The sequence below is a fragment of the Anoplolepis gracilipes genome, chromosome 11, assembly GCF_047496725.1.
Source record: "Anoplolepis gracilipes chromosome 11, ASM4749672v1, whole genome shotgun sequence".
NCBI lineage: Eukaryota > Metazoa > Arthropoda > Insecta > Hymenoptera > Formicidae > Anoplolepis > Anoplolepis gracilipes.
In genome coordinates this window covers 4669534-4690109 of record NC_132980.1, presented here as the reverse complement: position 1 = coordinate 4690109, position 20576 = coordinate 4669534, and the positions used below count along the sequence as shown (strand labels likewise).

At 26.9% G+C, this 20576-nt stretch overlaps 1 protein-coding gene across 4 annotated transcripts in view; it reads left to right on the top strand.

Annotated features, from left to right (window-relative positions):
- Positions 1-20576, top strand: part of LOC140670967 (myelin regulatory factor) — a 47998-nt gene that overhangs the window by 4353 nt on the left and 23069 nt on the right. For 3 of the 4 annotated variants that reach the window (XM_072901907.1, XM_072901906.1, XM_072901905.1), the window contains exon 1: positions 16988-17129. The exons of the other annotated variant lie outside the window; for it this stretch is intronic. In XM_072901907.1, coding sequence (XP_072758008.1) covers positions 17003-17129 — 127 coding nt within the window. In that variant the 5' untranslated portion in view covers positions 16988-17002. Of the gene's footprint in view, positions 1-16987; positions 17130-20576 lie in introns of those variants that run through there. 4 annotated transcript variants of the gene reach the window in all.

Below are 20576 nucleotides of genomic sequence, written 5' to 3'. Positions count from 1 at the left end.
GACCTTTGGGTATCTCCGCTTTCCAAGTTTAATCGAATTCCCTTGCGAATTATTTTTATACGCGATTATTCTTCGACGCAATTACTGATCCGTCGGAGGGGATCCCACCGGGTTGCCATCGATCGCGACCTAAAATTTATTTTGGACTACGACGAACGTTTGCGACGAACTTAAATAAAACGATAATGAAAGCCGAATTCGATCGCTGGGAGCTTAACGGCAATAGTTGAAGCACGCGGATGAATTACGAGATTTCATCGCGCATAGCATGGCCGTTCAGGATGCCCGGAGGACGTCCTGTGCCACCCATGAAAGCACATTGGTCGATGAAAAGCTGCGCGGGTCCGCCTTTCGCGAAAAGCTCGAGCATGCGCGCTCTGTGCTTGCAACGTCGAGAGTAGGAGAGTAGTTTATTTACCAAGTGTGTATTGCTACCTTTTTATATACAAAGTGGTTGAAACGGTCGTATATAACTCCGTATATTTGATGTCGTATGATAAATAATGTCTATTTGGTGAAAAATTATCCTTTATTATTATATTCATAAATTAACTCTTAAGTTGACAAACCTCTCTTTTTCTGAGAAAATATATACTTCGGATCTTTTATTCTCTGTAATACAACACAATTTTTTGGTGAATGAGATTAATATAAAATATGTAAATTAATTTATGTAAAATAAATTAGTAATATTAACAAAATGCGAGACAATCATGTGTGTCTAAAGCCCATATCAGACTACGCATTGAAGATTGAAGATTGAAATTTGACCATTAAGGACAAAGCAATTTTAGTTGCTTTTATTCTGATTAATCAAATTCTAATCTTTAATCTTCAATCTTCAATTTTCAATGCGTAGTCTGATACAGGCTTTATATGATCTAAAATGTTAAAATAATTAGTAAAAGGCTCAGTAATTAAATAAATAATAACTTAGTACTAGAGGCGTGAAAGAGCCGAATATAACAATGTAAATTTGAAATAACTAAATAATTAAATAATTTATTGTTACATCAATAAGCAATATATAGATTCGGTATAATAAATAAACGGGCGCAACGAAAATCTTTAAAATCAAATATTAGAAGTACAGTATTAATGAACAATAATAGGTTAAGTTAATACGAACGTTTCCCGTTTACCTAACCTAAAATGTTAAATTAAGGACTAAAAATATTCAATTAAATATATAAACTCTATGTTTTAGTATATATATTTCTAATTTATAATATTCTTATTTATCAGTATTATACAATACAAATTATATTACTTTTGTTTATTAATTAACATATAAAACATATAATTATTTATCACTGTGAACAAATAAGAAATGATTCTGGGATATTATGGCGGGTGCAATAGTCATCAATTCGTCGTGCACGCGGGAGTGCGTTGAAGTCGGTGGAAGTCATTTCAAACATCTTTTTTTTAATTTGGCTAGATTAGTTTTCTTTTAAATAAATTTTAATGCACAATGTAATTTTATTTTTTTTTTTTTTTTTTTTTTTTTTTAAATCATTCAATTATTACGAATAAAGGTTTACTTTCTATCGATCAAATGCGTTTTTCTGGAAAACAGTTCGTTTTAACGAAATGAAACAAGAATATCTTTTTTTTACAAAAAAATGTGAAGAATCTACAAACATAATTTAAAAATAAAAAAACCCATCGGCTTTAAAATTTTGTAAGTTAAAAGACTTACAGGTGATCCGATTCTGGCTCTCCGAGATGATATTAAAACATCTATCACACTATTTTAAAGATCTTCACTTAATAATAAAAAAAGCTTTATACATTATTAAGATTTACAAAATAATATAAAAGTTATTTAAAAAAAAATGATTCTCAAATTTAAACTTTAGAGACAAATATCTCGGTAGAAATGCATTAGAGACAAAATTTTTATAGGAATTTATGGGGTTATTTTTACCTGCTCTCTATACATGCCCACGAGAGATTGCCCACCTTTACTAGGGTACCCTGTATATAGGGGTATCATAAACATATTGTGAATCTCGTAAACATAGACACGTGTCCCAGACATAATGGGGCGATTTGTTTAATCGATGGTAAGTCCCTTTGATTCTGATAGGCATTATGAACAACTCACATTTTATTTTCTTCAAGTATTACGAAGGGAATAAAAAGTGTATGCGATAGAAACGCGTATATATGATAGCCACATTATCATTAATATTTTTGCTATAATTTATAATGTTAACATAACATACTTTTTTAATATCTTAACTACATTTGTACAGTTCTATTTTTCAATTTATAAGGCAGCCTTTTTTCCATTTTAACAAGTTCTCGCAACAATTATTGCTGATATTGCTGATGTAATGTTCGCAATGCTATTATCAAAAGCGAAAGCTGAATTCGATCGCTGAAAGTTTTACTGAGCTTTTGTACCAACGAAGAAATTTAGTAGTTCAAACAAATTCCTTGAGATTTCTTTTTTAACATCCATAATTTACATGGAGTTTTATAACAATTTTCTCTTTTTAATCAACATGTTCCTTCGGATTTTCTTCAGTGAAAAAGTTACATAAATTATCAAATTTATTTCTTGATTCAAAACTTAAATAAGATGTCTAATTCGCTATCACAGTTATTAAAATCACTAAATATTTCTTAATTAATTACTAAATAAAATTAAGATATTCAATTTTAATCAAGTTTGAATCGCAGCAATGTTTCCATTTGCAGAAAATAATGGTCCTTGCTGGTACGCGCAGATAAACGCGTCATCGCGGACTTTAACTACACTGGCTGCTCTAGATTTTCATGGGAGATTGTTTATAATGCAAGAGAGAGGATGTGTGGACTACTTTTGTGACTTGCGAATCATTGCTGTTGTCGACATGATTGTTCAATGTACAAACATTCTGTACAGGCCTGTGTGACCATAAACTGAAAGAAATAATGAGCCTTTTTATTAGCATTTTTTAAAATATGTTGTATATTTTTTATTGTCCTTTAAAAATCATATTGAGAATAATTTAATGATTTTTATGCTAGAATCTAATAAAAATAAAATGAGACCTATCTTTACCATAACAGTAATATATAAGAAACGTATAATCTATTAATAAATATTTTGTCAAGTTAGATCAAATCATACGTCTCTTTAGGGCGGTAAAGAGGGATATAAAATGTTCAAAAATGAGAATTTAAATCTTGGTAAATACATCAAGAAAAGTATGTGCGCTGTGCACTTATCAATTTCGCAGGAAAATTATTTTTTGCGAAATCGACGTATTAACATCCGCGTTTCACTCTTATTCGCTCAGATTTCCAGTTGCTTGTTTGTAAACATTAAAAAGTCTTATTTTCTCAGTTATTTATTAGATCAAAGTATATTTTTTCAATTTTGCAATAAAAAATTTATGTTAAAGAAAGTCAAGTATATATATATGACTTTCTTTAACATAAATTTTTTATTGCAAAATTGAAAAAATATACTTTGATATAACTATCTTATTAAATATTAAATATTTATTATACATATGATATTATTAGTGATACGTGTATTTTGAATATTTTTACTGCAATTTTTAAATTACTGTAAAGCATTCTCTCAAACTTAACTAAATATATATATATACAATTTTATATTATTATATATTATATAAATTTTAATAGAATTATATTATATTTTATGCAAAATTATATATATCATATTTTATATATTATATTACATAATTTTAATGTAACTACATATATCCTCTGAAGAATTAAAAAATGATGGAAATTATTATTTTATTATTTTTATTTGTCGTCATTTCGGAAAAAGCTTTACTTTGAATGTATTCATTTACATTAAAAAGCTTTACTTTAATTCATTCATCATGTCGATGTTTATGTTTAATCGTATCATCACAAAGTGGCGCAGTGGCTAGTGAAAGCCGATGAATTCCATGAGCTAAAGTTCAGGGGGCGTATCACTGTGGGAATTATACGACTTTTCTCTTCACATTGTTTGTGTGTGTGTGTGTGTTTTATAAAAAAAATAATGCTAAATTAAAAATTAATAATTATTATGTCGCTAGTTACAAATACAAAATAATATTTATATAGATATAACAGGATCAAAATACACTGCGCAAAAAAATTAAAGGGCCATTTTCTTTCGTATAAAAAAAGGCCAATTTTCAAGTAGTTGCAACTATCTTAAGAATAATCGGAATAAGATCAATAAAAAAAAGTTTCAAAGCTTGAAGTTTCTAATTTTAGAAACTTTAAATGAATTTCAATTTTTTCTATTTGTTACAAAATTACATTGTAAGAAAGTGACGGCCGTCGATTGAACAAATTTTTGAAAAGTTTGTCTAAGAATACCGAATTAAAAAAATCCTAGCATTAATTTCATTAATTGGGTGTTAAAGAGCAGAGTTTTAGTTTTATTTTCTTTTTTGAATGTATGTTCTATGATTTTTTTCGCCAAGATATTCAATATTAAAGCAAAATCGAGCTATTGACTTTGAACGTTTATAAAGAGTGAAAAAATGATTGTACAATAATTATTAATTTTTGAAATGTACAGAAACAAAACTTAACACTTTGGCCTTTTGTACGAGTAACTGGAATGCTTTTTACTTGTAAATGTTATAGAATTCATGAAAATGTTAGCGTTTTTTCGTTAACTTTCATTGATTTAAATAAAAAAAAAAAGATAAAAGTGCAATTTTTACTTGATTTTTAAGTAACAATTACGCTTCAAAAATGAATAATGATTGAAAGAACGATAAGAGCATTTTAAAGAGCTAACTTGTCTCTTTAAATTGCTTTTTTAATGATTATTGTACGATTATTTTTTCACTAGTTATAAGCGTTCAAAGTCAATAGTTCGATTTTGCTTTAATATTGAATATCTCGGCGAAAAAAATCATAGAACACATTCTTTTAAAAAAGAAATTAAACCTAAAACTCTTTAACATCCAATTAATGAAATCGTGCGTTTTTTTTTTTTTTTAATTCGGTATTCTTGGACAAACTTTTCAAAAATTTGTTTAATCGACGAACGTCAGTTTCTTATAATGTAATTTTATAAATAGAAAGAATTGAAATTAATTTAAAGATTCTAAAACTAGAAACTTCAAGCTTCAAAACGGTTTTTTATTGATCTTATTCCGATTATTTTTAAGGAAGTTGCAACTACTTGAAATTTTTTTTTAATATGGAAGAAAGTGGCTCTTCAATTTTTTTTTTTTTTTTTTTTTGCATAGTGTATATCATCAAGTTTCATTACGTCATGATCATAAAAATGCGAATATATTCCAGTCCCCGGAAAAATTCCGCGAGCTTATCGATCCCGAGAACTGGCTTGCTAACGTCGCTCGCGAATTCTCCAAGGAGACTATTATACGATAACAAAACGATATGCTTTGGGCTGAAATATCAGTGACATACAATGAGACATGGTTCAACATGCGCACTGGTCGCGATGAGCTAGAGAACGTGGTTATTACAGGAGAAACATGGCCCCGGCTGTTTCTGTTGATGTCCCGATGTCGTGTCTCTTGTTCGAGTCACGCTAACTTTTCTCGCTCGCGCGTCCCCATTTTTTTTTAGATCCTTTCTTTCTAGGATTTATGCGGATTTATAATACGTACGTACATACATATACGCGCGAACCAATAATCTCCCCTGATGCTCGAGCACATCTGTTTTATCCCGCGGATGCGTACGTATACGCACGCACACCCACCCGCATTAGGCACATTACCATATTTATTGCTTTGGCAATAACATTTGCGCTCGTAGGCGAGTGTGTCATGGTTGAGCGATGTGTGGATGAGGTCAGGCATTTGGATTAAACGCACTGCCACATGCAAGAATTTCCGACGCAAACCTATGGTTTGTGTATTTAGGCGATAAAGATTAAGGATGTTTAGTACCTATTTTTAAAAATATAGGAATTTAATAAAATTTACACAGATTGTTCTGATACATGTTCAGAAACTTATAAAAAAACCTGGAGTTGACTCACCGAAGCAATCAAAAGTTATAAGGATTTTAATTTGCAATGAATTTACCCGTCAATATTATTATAAATATAATTATTTTATGGATCTAATTATAAGTAAAAGTATTAATATAATTATAAATATAATTATTTATATAAATAAGTATAAATATAATTATTTCTGTTTCTTTTAGCCCTTAAATTGATACGATTACAGATTTTCTATCTTATAAAAAACCTATGATCGTGTTGATTTAAGAGCTAAAATAGATAGAAATAATAATAGGAATTTATTCAAAATTTGCAAAAGTATAGTTTAAATATAGAGGAAATATTTGATCACATAATTTTGGTCAAGTACTGACTAGTTCAAAAGATATTGAATATAATTTTCTCAATTTTGTCCTATTATCCAAGATGACATATTATTTATTGTGAAAACGTGGCAACATAGCATTCAGCTGAGCCTTCTTTTGACAATTTAAATAACCTATCTTTTCATCTGAAGAAACCTCTATATACAAACGTGTAAGCGAGAAGCGATTAGGCCTATGTCAATTTGCAATTTGACCAACTTATGAAAAATTACCATGTTGCCACATTTCTTTCTTCTTGGAGAAATGACAAATTATTAAATTTATCAAAGAAATAATTAAAAATCTTCTATATTTTGTCATTATTCATTATTATAATTTTTATTCTGACATTTTAAATTACTCTGTATGAGTAAATTCTTTTATTTTTATAATTCAAATTTTGTGCTGTAATGTTGAAATCGAGGTACTGTTAATAATAAAAGTTTCTCATTATAATTTAAGAAACACGAAAGTTCTCCGAAAAAAAGCAACAAAAGTTCGAAAATACATTTCTACACTCTAGCTATGAATAAATAATAAGATTTTATGCAATCTTTATAATAATCATATATTAAGATATATGAAAAAAGTATATATTCGTCAATTTCGACTACTTTTTGCTCCGATTGTAGGTGCTAAACATCCTTAAATATGTATTGTATTCAAATTACACAGTAAAAAATAAAATGTTAATTTTCTGCATGTTCCAAAAAGTCCACTCTAAATTTTAAATCAAAATAGCTCATTTATTGTGTGTTACTTATTGATAAATTAAAAATATTAAATAATTAACGCAAAACTATATTTATTTTTGTTATTATGACTTTAGTGTGATGTAAAAATAACATACAAATTAATTAAAAACTACAAGGAAGAGTAGTTGCAATAACTTGTAAGAAATGTTGATAGAACATTTTAAAGTTCATGATTACTCGCAGATGTATTTTAACTTTTCTTAGAATGTTAAACTGATTTTAAAACATATTAATTGTTTGAAATGATTGTTAATGATGTGTTAAAAGCACTCAAAATAATATTCCATTTCTAAGAGACATACGCAAAGTTATGAAGTTGACGTAAATGTAACATATGAAAATGTTATAAAAATAACACATCAACTGTATGTTAATTTTACATTGAAGTACTAATCAAAACGTGGTAACAAGAAAATTTTGACATATGGACGCACAATTTTTTACTGTATACTAATCGGAAAATTTGTAACCTGAAATGGAAACAATTGTATCGTTCAGTAGATTATTTACCGGACATCTTTGAGAAAACCTGAAACTCTCTGGAATTTTGAATCTGAAAAAATCAAAGAAATTCTATAAAATTTTATTGAGCCAAAGCGAATTTTTTTTTCTCTTCTTTTTTTTGATAATTTTATTTTTATATTGTAAGCAGTGTACAAGCTAAATAAATTATATGTTTAAAATATGTTATAAATATACATATATCTATCTCTATACATTCAAAAAATTAACGAGATGAATATCAAGTATGAATATTGCATGAATTGAATAAGTAGTATTCTTTATTGTAATTTTTAGTGATAAAAAATGAAAATGTTTATCTTACAAAAGCTATTTAGTTTTTTTAGTACATTTGCAAATCTAACGCTTGAAAATGGCTCTGCATTTTTCCTTATAAGTGAAAACGGATAATTGGAAAAAGCATACAATGAAAATAATTATTTTAGAAAGTTGTATCAAAATATCTTTAAAATATTCTCTTTATCTGGAATTTTCAACACAAATATATCTCGTGGAAAATTAGAGAATTTTCAGAAATTTTTTTTATAAAATTTGAGTAGACATCCTTATATTTAAGATTTACAAATATGACTAAAAATTGAAAAGAAATATTTAAAAATGAAATTTAAACAATACAGAAACCTGTGATATCGGTTTTAACATGTATACATATATTAAGCATTAGATAAAAATTATGAAAGATAAGGTTTGGCAATTTGAGAATGAAATTGAGAAACATTAAAAAAATTTTTTTAACTAAATTTATAAAACTCTCTCTCTCTCTCTCTATATATATATATATATATATATATATATATATGTATATGTATAAAATAAAAAAATTAAATTCTTCTAATGTATATATAAGATAATTTAATTTATTTATAATATATTTTTTTATAATTCTAAATTTTATATGTTTGTATATATATATATATATATATATATTGCAAATTTTTTTTGTATATAACATCAGCCTTTTTATAAAAATATACTTAATTTTTTTTATAAACACTGAGTCTTTTTTTAACGATCTAGGCTTTTTATGAAAAGATGGCACTTACAAAAATTGCAAAAAGCACGTGACATATACATACATGATTTTAAACATATTATATAGACATGGAATGATTATAGTTTATTTTTTTTTTTCATATAAATATAAAGTATTAAATATAAAGTGTTAAATTGTATTTTAACTGGTAAAAATGTTAATGTGATATAACGAAATCGGTGGAAATACTTTGTAAACTGCACAAAATATGCTTAAAATAAGATGTGTCATAATCACTGTCTTGTTTGGTAGATTCCTGAATTCGATCAAGTAAATTATTGTCTATCGAACAAGTTTGTTCACGCGCAAACTAACATGTCAGGTGAAAGGTACACAGGTGTGGTTAATGTAACAATTCATACTGCACAAATTTCAAGTGAGACTTTAAATAATTCGCTACTGATATAGAATTATATATGTGTATTTACTTTTTCAAAATACGGAAACTCGGAATTTGGAAATGCATTATAAATAGACTATCTAAATTCGTAGACGAAGTATGTCGAAAAATGGATTTTTTGAAAAATTTAAAGTTGAATTTTTTTTTTTTTTCATAAAAATATCAAGGCTTATTTTGATGTTATAGCATCGATTTATGAATAAAGAATTTTATATAAATTTAAAATAAAATAGATAATCAAAGGTCATTCTTCTGTTTATTTTAGGTAATTTACAGTTGAGTACAGTTTTAATTTGAAATTCACTTTTAAAGTATGAATATTATTACAAAATATACAATTATACAATACAAATATTCAATTCTTTAAAATTTTTCTCGAGTCGATAAACTAGTCACTGCAAGTCAAAAGAAAAGCACTTTGGAAATCATGACTTTAACACGCATACGTGATATACCTTTCATATAATTACAACGAATTAGCTACAGTGATAATGACATCTGTCATAACAATAATTTACTGTATGATGATTATTTTCGTAAACTTTGATTATATAGAGAAGGAAATTTTATTATATTCCTTCCCTTTTTTATATATTCTCATTAGTAACTTCTACAATTATGAATCATAAATCATTTTGACACCTACATCGGTGAGCAACCTTTAATTGCTTCATTCTATTTGACATTGAAACACTAAATCTGATGATAATCGCGCGCACGAAACTTGCATGATCTGTAGACGAAGTTTAATAATTTTTTTAATAATAATAATAATTTTGAAATGCACCAATTATTTGGATTTTATGTAGTTTTTTATGCATAATCTTATAGCGCGATTCTACTGTGACATGTTATTTTATTAATTTTGATAGTTGCTGAAAATTATCAGTTTGAAACGGGACTAAAACATTTACATTCTATTTATAATTAAATTATTTATAATTAAGCTTTTATTTTGACACATTATTTATATATAGTATATATTTTATGTATTTTATAAAAAATTCTTTCTCTTTTTGTGTTTTTATACATTTAGAAACATAGTTTTATTCTAAATGAAATTCTTTCAAAATATTTCAAGATTATATTTATTTTTTTTTTAAACAAAATCATAAGTTCTTTTTTTTATAAATCATTTATCTCATTATTCTATATATATTTGTATACAAGTAAAAGAGTATCAAGATATAATTTACATTAAAAAATCAATAATTATAAGATATTTTATAATTTTTTTTTGGCACATTGTGACATAAAATATGCAATATTTTTTATAAATTTATTTATTCTTTCACTAATTATTAATAGATAATAAATTGATTAAATAATTACTAAATTTTTCACAGAATGAATAGAATCGATTATAATCTTATTTTTTACGAGCGCTTTTACGAACAATGTATATTTTTAAAAAATTTTTAAATTAATCATGTTTCTTAAATTTTTTAATTAGTTATTAATTCAACTTATTCGGTGTATTCGGTGTATAAAAATATTCTTAAAAAGATATTGGAAAGTAAATGCATACGTTATTACATATTTTATGTCACAATATGTCGAAACAAATTATAAAATAATTATACATATAATTCTAATCTATTGATTTTTTAATAATTATCTTAATATTAATTTATTCTATTTTATTTTTACATATAAATTGGTAAATTAACTAGTATAAAAAATAAAATAATATTGTTTAAAAAATAAATATTTAAAAACATAAACATGAAATCTTGCGTTTTCAATTGTAACAAATATTGTGCCTTTTCGAAACTAATGCAAGTATCTTTTTTCGATTTTAATGAGTTTTGCGTATGTTAGTATAGGTATGTAAAATAAGAAGCATGCATTTTTTGTTTACTTTTTTGGCAAGGGAAAATGTCTTCTTGAAAAAAAAAACTGATTTATGTTTATGGGACTAATATCGTTGAAATAATGAAAGACAAAAAATGTTTTGAATAAAAGTTTTGTAGCTTTAAAAAAATGTATTTTATAACGGTACATTTAGATGTTTTAAAAATTAAAAAATTTTTTTAAATATTTTTCCTGTTTATTTTTTTTAATTCTGAAATTTTTTTTTTAAGGATAAAAACTAAAAAGCATTTACATTTAAATACTAAACTCTCATGTTACTGATCGTCACAATAAATGCTCTTATACTGATGTTTATGTAACGATGCACGTTGCAAATAAAATTATGCTGCATCAGTATATACTTATTTACACTTATATCTCTGTATTTTAGATGATAGCCTTTGATATATCGTCAAACACGTCCGGCTGGCTTTCCTTTTATCACTTTAATATGTTACTATGGTTGGTCGAAGAAAATTTATTCATAATTATACATAATTATTAAATACTTATTTTGACTATTATTGCGAGAAGTTACAAAGAAAAATTATGTCATTATATACAGCGAGCGAATGAGACATGTCCTACATGGATTCAGAATTTTTAAAAATAAAAAGAGGAAAGATTATTTTTTTTAATTTTCTATTTTCGAAAAAAGTCAAAATATGTATATCATTATAAAGTATTTTGAATTATAAAACTATTATTTAAATCATTTAATAATCTTAATATATAAAAATTTTTTAAAGGAATGTTTCATCTTTTAACAGTTGTAAAAGAATAAATAAAAAGATACATATCTATTATTTTTATCTAGATAACAACATAAAAATCTAAAAATATTAAATTATACAGATGGTTAAAGCAGTATAATAATTTAGTGATGCCAATATTCTCGTATTTATTAATCCGATTTATAGTCACGACTTGGAATTTTGCTTTGTAATCGTATCATTACTGATAGTATAATATATATTAACAACTTCATGTTTAAGAGAGAGGATATTTCAATTTAAGTTATGTATTTCACAAATTTCTAGAAATTAATGAATTAGTATTCTTCCTCTCTTCTTCTTCTCTTGCAATAAATCAGATGGCATTGCGCGTGAAAAGAATGATGAATAATTTATAACGCTGATAACTCTGATAAGAATCTGACGATGAGAAGGGTGAACAATTGAATCAGCACCGACAATGCCGATTGCATATAAATTCCGTTAAAAGGATGAGAGGCATAAAATGAAGTTGATAGGGTCCCTCACGCGACCTCGCAGATTTCTGTAGTTGTAATGCAATTAAGCGTGATGACGTAATAAGGTTGAACAAAAAAAAATATACTTGAAAAAGGGTCTGGCAAGGTCAGACATGAACTGAATTAATTAGCTTGTATATATTTATAAATAGAATTATTGGACGGTAGCGGACGGTAGTATTATTTGACGATTTTAAACATTAATAATTATGTATATATAAAAATATATAATTTACTCACTTTCTCAAAATGAATATGTAAAATGTAATCGATGTAAATCACTTTTCAGGAGATAGAACAATATATCGCTTGATGACGTATCATCATCGCAACCGAGTTACACTAAATACTCATTATCATAACAATTTTCAAACTTTTTCCTTTTACCTCCTTGACAGTTATTTATACCTTGGCATAAATTGCATGTACATATAATTTAAGATTAATTAACCGCGAGCGACATTGTTTGCAATAGCCGGTCGTTCTCGCTCCACATAACTTGACGCAACGTTTGTAACATACGTACATGAAGATCATTAGTTCGCGCGAAGCGTTGCAAGTTTATAAAATTTATAAAGACAATTATTCTTTTCATAAGCGAACAGAATATTTATTCTCTGGAAAAGTCTGGAAAATTCTTAGAGATTTTTCTTGTACCTGGAAAAATCGAGGAATTTTAGTGGGAGATTTAAACATTTTTTTTTTTTTTTTTAATTTTCTTTTTGATGATTTTATATTGTAAGCAGTCCACAAACCAAATAAATTAGCGTTTGAGACATATTATAAATATACAAAGTGAGGAAAAAGTATGGAAACTCCGAAAAACTTCTAAAAATATGAATTTTAATTGAAAAAGAATCTAAGACAACATCGAGGATGGATCCAGCCATCTAAGGCAAGATCTTTTCATTTTTCTACCTAATTTCATATTTTATATTAACCTTCTGAGTCACGAATTTTTCTAATTGTCAGTATTTTATAAAATTTGGTATATAAGGGTTTTTAGGGTCGCTGATTACGAATCCGTTGTCAGATTTTCAAAATTCAAAATGGCGGATCTAATATGGCAGACGAGATTTTCAAAATTTTACTTCCGCCATAATGGATCCCTATATTAAATTTTGGAAATTAAATTTTTTTCCTTTAGATTCAGATTCTGCGATCTAAAAAAAACCTTCAAAGAAAAAATTTAAAAAAGAATACAACTGTTACTTTTAATTTAGAAAAGAAAATATTATTTTTTATATATTTTTTATCAAAAAAAGAAAGATTTAACAAAAACAACATGGTGGAAAATTCTAAAAAATTTTGAAAAATACTTTAGAGTGTACTAAGATTATAAAAAAATTGCCGTATTTATTGTCATAATAGATTAGTAGAAAATGCATTTTTTTGTAAAAAAAAATACTAATTTTGACTGTTTGTTTATATATGGTATTTTTGCAATTAACAATTAATGACTATTCATATTTTTTTTACACTTATTGATGTTCTAGAGACTCTGTAGAAACAAAAAATCCGGTATTTATTGATAAAAAAGTAGTTAAAATAATAAAAAATTATGAAAAAAGGGGGGTCTCTGGGTAACCTGCTGTGACTTAAAGGGTTAAAAAATATCTCGTAACAAACTAAAATATTTCAAGAAAGTCTTAACCAAAAGAAGTTTTGTTGTATTGTTTTGGAAAGCTCTCAAGATAAGCTATAAGAATATGTAATTAAAAATAGAGTATTCCATTTAAGAAATTGAAGATGATTTTCACGTAACCTTCAAGCGTCTATTCAAGGTCAAATCAATGACCCCATCTTACGCCTCTCTTGAAAGCATACAACTTTTTATATTTTTCGAGATTTTTCAAGGTGTCCATATTTTTTCCTCACCCTGTATATCTCTGTTTATATATTCAATATCTTAACAAAATATTAAAAATGTGCATATTTTTTATTGTAACTTTTAGAAAAAGAAAATGAGTGTGCTTTTCCTTCGTGCATAAATGCATACAAAAAAAAATGTTATTTTAAAAAGTTGCATAAAAAAATTTTGAAAACATTTTTTATCTGGAATTTTGAACAAAAATACCTGTGGTAAAATCAGAGAATTTTTGTACAAGATTTGAATAGACACCCTGACTTGATGGCGAACAAATGTAATCCGAGTAAGTCAACGATGAATAAATAAACGATCGTTTAACCAGGAGCAAACATTTGCATATTATCGGTCTCCCATCGCCCTTTCTCAATCGTGAGGGTTTCCAAATCAAGCCTGGGAATGTGTTCGCTCGATCCCAGTCGTATTAATGGTCGTATAAACGGAGGGTTGATGTACAACACACGAGAGAGAGACACGCGGGCAAACTTGTAATGCGTGTCGATTACACGCACCCATGAACATTTACGCACGCGACGAGAAATGGATTCGTGCTTCCTCTCTCTCTCTCTCTCTATCTATCTATCTATCTATCTATCTATCTCTCTCTCTCTCTCTCTCTCTCTCTCTCTCTCTCTCTCTCTCTCTCTATCTATCTATCTCTATCTCTCTCTCTCTCTCTCTCTCTCTCTCTCTTTCTCTTTCGTCTGAATGACGGACGTACGAACAGCAGGTGCTCTCAACGAAAGAATACTGATGAAATAATTGGATGATCTATTAACCTCCCTTTAATGTTTTGTTCGTATGATGCGTTTAAACTAGTGTTAATCGATTGCTAAAATTATTTATTTCACAGATGAGAAATAATAAGAAACCGTAATTTTTCACGTGCTGAGAAAATTTGACAGACTGTCAAATTTTAAAATCCAAGTATTCAGGACTCTTTTTTTTTAAGTTGTCATTAATCTTTTACCTTTGGTCTAGTGTGATGATGGGACGAAATTATGACATTTTTCATAATTTTATTAACTTGATTGTAAAATTTACCTATAAATTTCTTACACAATAAAATTTGCAGTGATTTAAGTGAACAAATATTTTTTTGTAACTAGATCAATAAGACAAATTCTTATTTGTAAAACTTTTGTTTTTCTTTGTTTTTATATTTTGATAGATTTTGATACGTGTCACAACAATTAAAAGTAAAAAAAAAATATTTCGAAAATTTGGAATGGATAATGAAAAGTTGCTAAAAATTATCACCTACAATTTATAAATTTTTATGTGAATCAATAAAATTCATCAGCTAATACAATATTTTAATTCAACTTTTTTATGGAATAATATATAAAAATTAAGATATTTAAAATTTGTTTGCAGATATCGTTCAATTATTTTAATTTATTAATAAATAAATAATCTCTTAAATATATATTAAACTTCAATTAACTGATAATTGATATTGAAATTGTAATTTTAACAAGAACTTCTTCAAATAACAAGAATTTTTCTAATGAATGAATTATCTATTATACATTATTTATCTTGTGCAAAATTTTTAATGTTACTATTCAAGAAATTCTTACATAATTTACTTATTTGTGAAGAAAATAAATATTTTTAAAATAATTTAATTAAATTATATAAAAAATATTATATAATAATAAAATAAAGCTCAAAACTTTAATATTCATTCAAAAAAATGTGCAATCTCTAAATCATTTCTAAATCATTGGAATTTATTTATTTATTGCTCAATTTTAATTTTAATCGAAACACCTCTATATTAAAGTAATTTTTTTAAATATTTACACAGGGTGTCCGGTAATTACCGCCCCACCTCTCTAGGGCAGATAGAGCAGGTCAAACTGAACATAAAAGTCCTCTACCATTTTGCGATATATATATATATATATATATATATATAGTATATATATACATATATGGTAGAGGACTTTTATGTATGTATATATATATATATATATATATATATATATATATATGTATATATCGCACATTCCAGTAATTATCAAAAATTAATACTATATTTTTTATCGAAACATGAATATATAATGTAGTTTTTTTGAAAAATGCACCGAGATATAATTTTTAATGAATGAGTCAATAATAAAAATTCCCAGAAAGATTGAATTAATATATATATATATATATATATATATATATATATATATATATATATTGTATATATATATATATATCGTTCGCTGAGCGTTTTTAATTAATAGTTTAATAATTATTGCGCAAATCGCAAAATGATAGAAGACTTTCATGTTCAGTTTGACCTGCTCTATCTGCCCTAGAGAGGTGGAGCGATAATTACCGGACACCCTGTATATACAAAATATGTTTATTATATTACAATTGTATTTTTAATTTATAGCGCATGAGGAGGCATTAACTTGCGTTTTGTAAGGGAACATTGGTCCTTTAAATCGCACAATTTCTTATATGTGATAGTACATTTCGAAGAAAGGGGTTGTTTATAACCACCCCTTCAGTCCGAAATAAGCGCCGCCCTCCGATCAAATCCCCACTATTGGAATACGGTGGAGGCACTCTTGCAGCCCTCCCGATGGAGGAGACTTAAATCGTGAACTACCGTGGACTGTTGTATTTCGTTGTTCTCCAAAAAAATCACGAATAAAATGCGTCCTCATTTCTGCGACATCTAATTCTAAAAATAAAGAAGAAATTCGACACTAGTTTTACACTTGAATCCAAAGAAATATCCTTAAAATATATTCCTGTGACGAACGTTTCAATAATTTCTCGTGCGATCGAGAAAGAAATTATGAAGTGCTACATAAAACATTTACGTGAATCCATCTAAACGGAACGATATTTATTTTTATATTTTTTGTCGTATAAATTTATTCGCAGCGACAAGTTTGTAGCGCGATGAAGTGTCAGTCTGGTCTTACGTCAATACAAACAATTTGCCGAAAGTGATCGAAATTTATTAAAACATTTTGTTGCCATGGAATTTTCATGGGCGCTTCAGCATCAAGCTAATGATCAAAACGGACGAAATCATCCGGAGAATCATCATGAAGATGTTAACATTATTAATCAAGTGAGCGCTCGCCGACTGCTCAGCGTGACAGGTAATAAAGAATAATCAATTATAATTTACGTAAGCGAGAGAGGAAGTGCCTCTTTCATCTTATAAATATTATACAGACACGATATTAACTTATTGCACATTCCAATAATTATTAAAAATTAATACTATATTTTTTATCGAAACATGAATATATAATGTAGTTTCTTTTGAAAAATGCACCGTTTTCGAGATATTATACTTTTTAATGAATGAGTCAATAATAAAAATTCCCAGAAAGATTGAATTAATATACTAATGATTTTTAATACATAAGTCAACGCCGTGATTTCGAGTATAATTGGATTTAAATTGCTAATATTTAAATTGTATTGAATTAAATTGCTACAAACTTGTTAAGAGTGGTTTTTTTTTTAAAATTATTAATATTTCCAAATGCGAAAAATTTTTCTTTATTTCTTTATTTTTCTTTATTATATTATAAGAAATTTTCTTTATTTTATTATTCTTTAACCTGATTTTTGTTTACTAAAAATTATAATATCTCGGAACAGTATTTTTTAAATTTAAAAGAAAAATTTACTTGTTTTTTAATAAGAAATTTAAATAATCGTATTTTCATTCGTTTATCTAGATCTAGAACATGTCTGTATAAACTATTTGCAATAAAAAATCGATTATATTAATTTTATATTATTATATAATATATATTAATATTTATATTAATATTTAATATTGTATTATATAATTTTATATTAATTTGATATTAATTTTAAAACATCAAAGAGAGAGAGAGAGAGAGAGAGAGCATAAAGCATTGATGAAATCGATATAAATAGAAATTATAATCGTAAAGTTTATGATTGTAATAAATTATTATCCAGTTATCCAATAATTTATTATATTTCCCGTGAAAAGAAAAACGAAAGGACACAGACTCTTATATAAACAGGAAAAAATAATTTGTATTTTCAAACATATATGTTGAAAATATATGTAATATATATATATATCTCGATATGTTCGATGAAGTCAATGCGTCAATGTTATTTTTCCTTATGCAATTCCTGGACAATTGATTTCTTCGTATTCATTATTGAAGCGAATATTTTTCATGAAATATTATAAATATCCCGTACTTTGGGTGTAAAAAAAGTTATTAATGACAATTAATGTTATTGTCTTTGAATTTAAAGTAATTGAAGAGACAATTTTCAAATTTTATTACTTTCAAAATATATAATTTTAATATGTATAATAATTATAACATTTTATTAAATTCCGTGTATATATTTAAAAATCTCTTTATCATTAAATCTTAAGCTTAATTATATTATTTTATTTACTTTTTCCAAAATAAAATATTCTAATATAAGATATATGTTGAGAGTAATTTTTTATAATAAATAAATAAATATATGTAGGATGTTGAAAAAAGAATCACGTTTTGAGAGCAGGTAGCATTAATCAAAACAAGAAAAAAATGGATCCTACAATTAATATCTTCGAAGATATATTCCTATTTGAGCTCGTTCCCTTTTTTATTGGTTTGTCATGTCAATGCAGTAAACAAAAGAATGTATTTTTGTAATTTGATATTGTGATTATAGGTACTAGTACGAAATTATATTAAATAAAGAACAGTAAAGTTTAGCTAGAATTGTGCAGTTTAAATATGCGTACGTAATGGAAGCCTATTTTTTCCCAGGTAATGGCAAACATGATTTTCTGTTACGATTTAACTAATGGAAACCAGGAAGTCCGGTTTAGTTTGGAAAGCACTTCCTGTAACAATAAATAATGGTTCTTAACAGGTGTTTGTTTTAGATCCATTATTAGACTTTTTTTTTGTTTTAATTAATACTCCCCCCTGCTCTTTGGTATTTCATGTCTGTTTTTTTAAACTAAAATAAACAAATGCTTTATATATATATATATATATATATATATATATATATAATATACTATTTTATATGATAATTATTATCGTGTCGAGGTGATACGTCTATGGTCACATAAACGGCGGTTTATCACCTGTCCACAACTTGTTCAAGAGCTCTCCCTCGAAAGCCCCTAATAGCCGTGAAAAAAAATGCTATGCACCCTGCTAATCGTTTAAGTTCAAGTGGGACTCCCGGTCGGATTCGCGACCTGGCAGCTGCATCAACTCTGTATACGATTAACAGGGGTGAAATCGACAACTGGGTTTCGATTAACTTCTTCCGTTGTTGATACGATCATGACAATATACGTATGCAGGGCGTTTGATCATTTGGAGTTGAGTTTTCCCCAGCGAAAATATCGGGGGACGTCATCATTTTTTGCAAGTTTCCAATTTTTCTCATTATATGTATATCTTTGTAATTAAGCCTTAAATTAAAATTCTATATATGCAGTAAGCTCTATCTGAAATTAACTGAAGAATGCAATTTTGGTAATTTTTTAACTCCAAAAAGTTAAAGAATCTACCATTAGCAGGTTTTTTCACCAATAGGAAGTTTGCATTGAAAAAAAATACATGTTTTTATATATGTAATTTAAATATATATTATTATAAATTTATTTATAAGAAAATTTTAAATTTAAATCAATAGAAAGGTATTAAAAAATTAAATTAAAATTTAATAAAATTTAAATTGTGAGAAAACAATTTTGATTGGTTGAACTGCGTGACGTCACAGTGCAATAGTTTCAAAGGTTGTTTTTTGTATTCTGTATTGCAATATTCGGTCATTCTTGATCTCGAGGTAACAAAGAAAAGCAATTTATTGGGTGTTTTAATTGTTGTATACTTTTACATAGAGGTACAAAACAAGTTTTGTACGTGTTACCTTTGCCCATTTTCACAATAACTGGATATTTTAATAAATAAAAATAGTGTGTTGTCAGTGTATATATTGGTTAGGTTTGAGGAAATGCTATTTCACGCTATTTAGCGCTATTAGCGTCTCCCCGAATGCAGATATTGCACTGTGACGTCACATCGCGTTCGGGAGGACTCGGTCGTTTCCGGATCGTATTCGACAATTTCAAATAATGTAATTTTTATTATTGATTTTCTCGCTTAATTTGCATTAAAAAATTACGACAAAAATAATTACATTTAAAACTATATATAAATTATAAAATGCAATTGTTTTTCAAAATCATGCAAACTCCCTATTACAGAACACCTTGTATATACGCGTTAATGTTACGTTTCATCGTCATGTGGATTACGGCAGCTGGAATATGAATTCGAATTCGCATCGCATGTATTCTATCGCGAAGAATGAAAGCCGGCCAATTTTCATAGACGTGTCGCCGTTTATGTATATACCTTGCATTTCTATTTGCCTCGCCGGAGAAAGTGGTCGAAAGCTTATATACACGGGCATTCTTGCATTATTCGATCGGTTGGAATAGAATAGGCGCAATTATTTTATTATACTATTGCTTTATCAATAACCGAATGCATCATTTGAATGAAAAATAATATTGACCTTTAGGT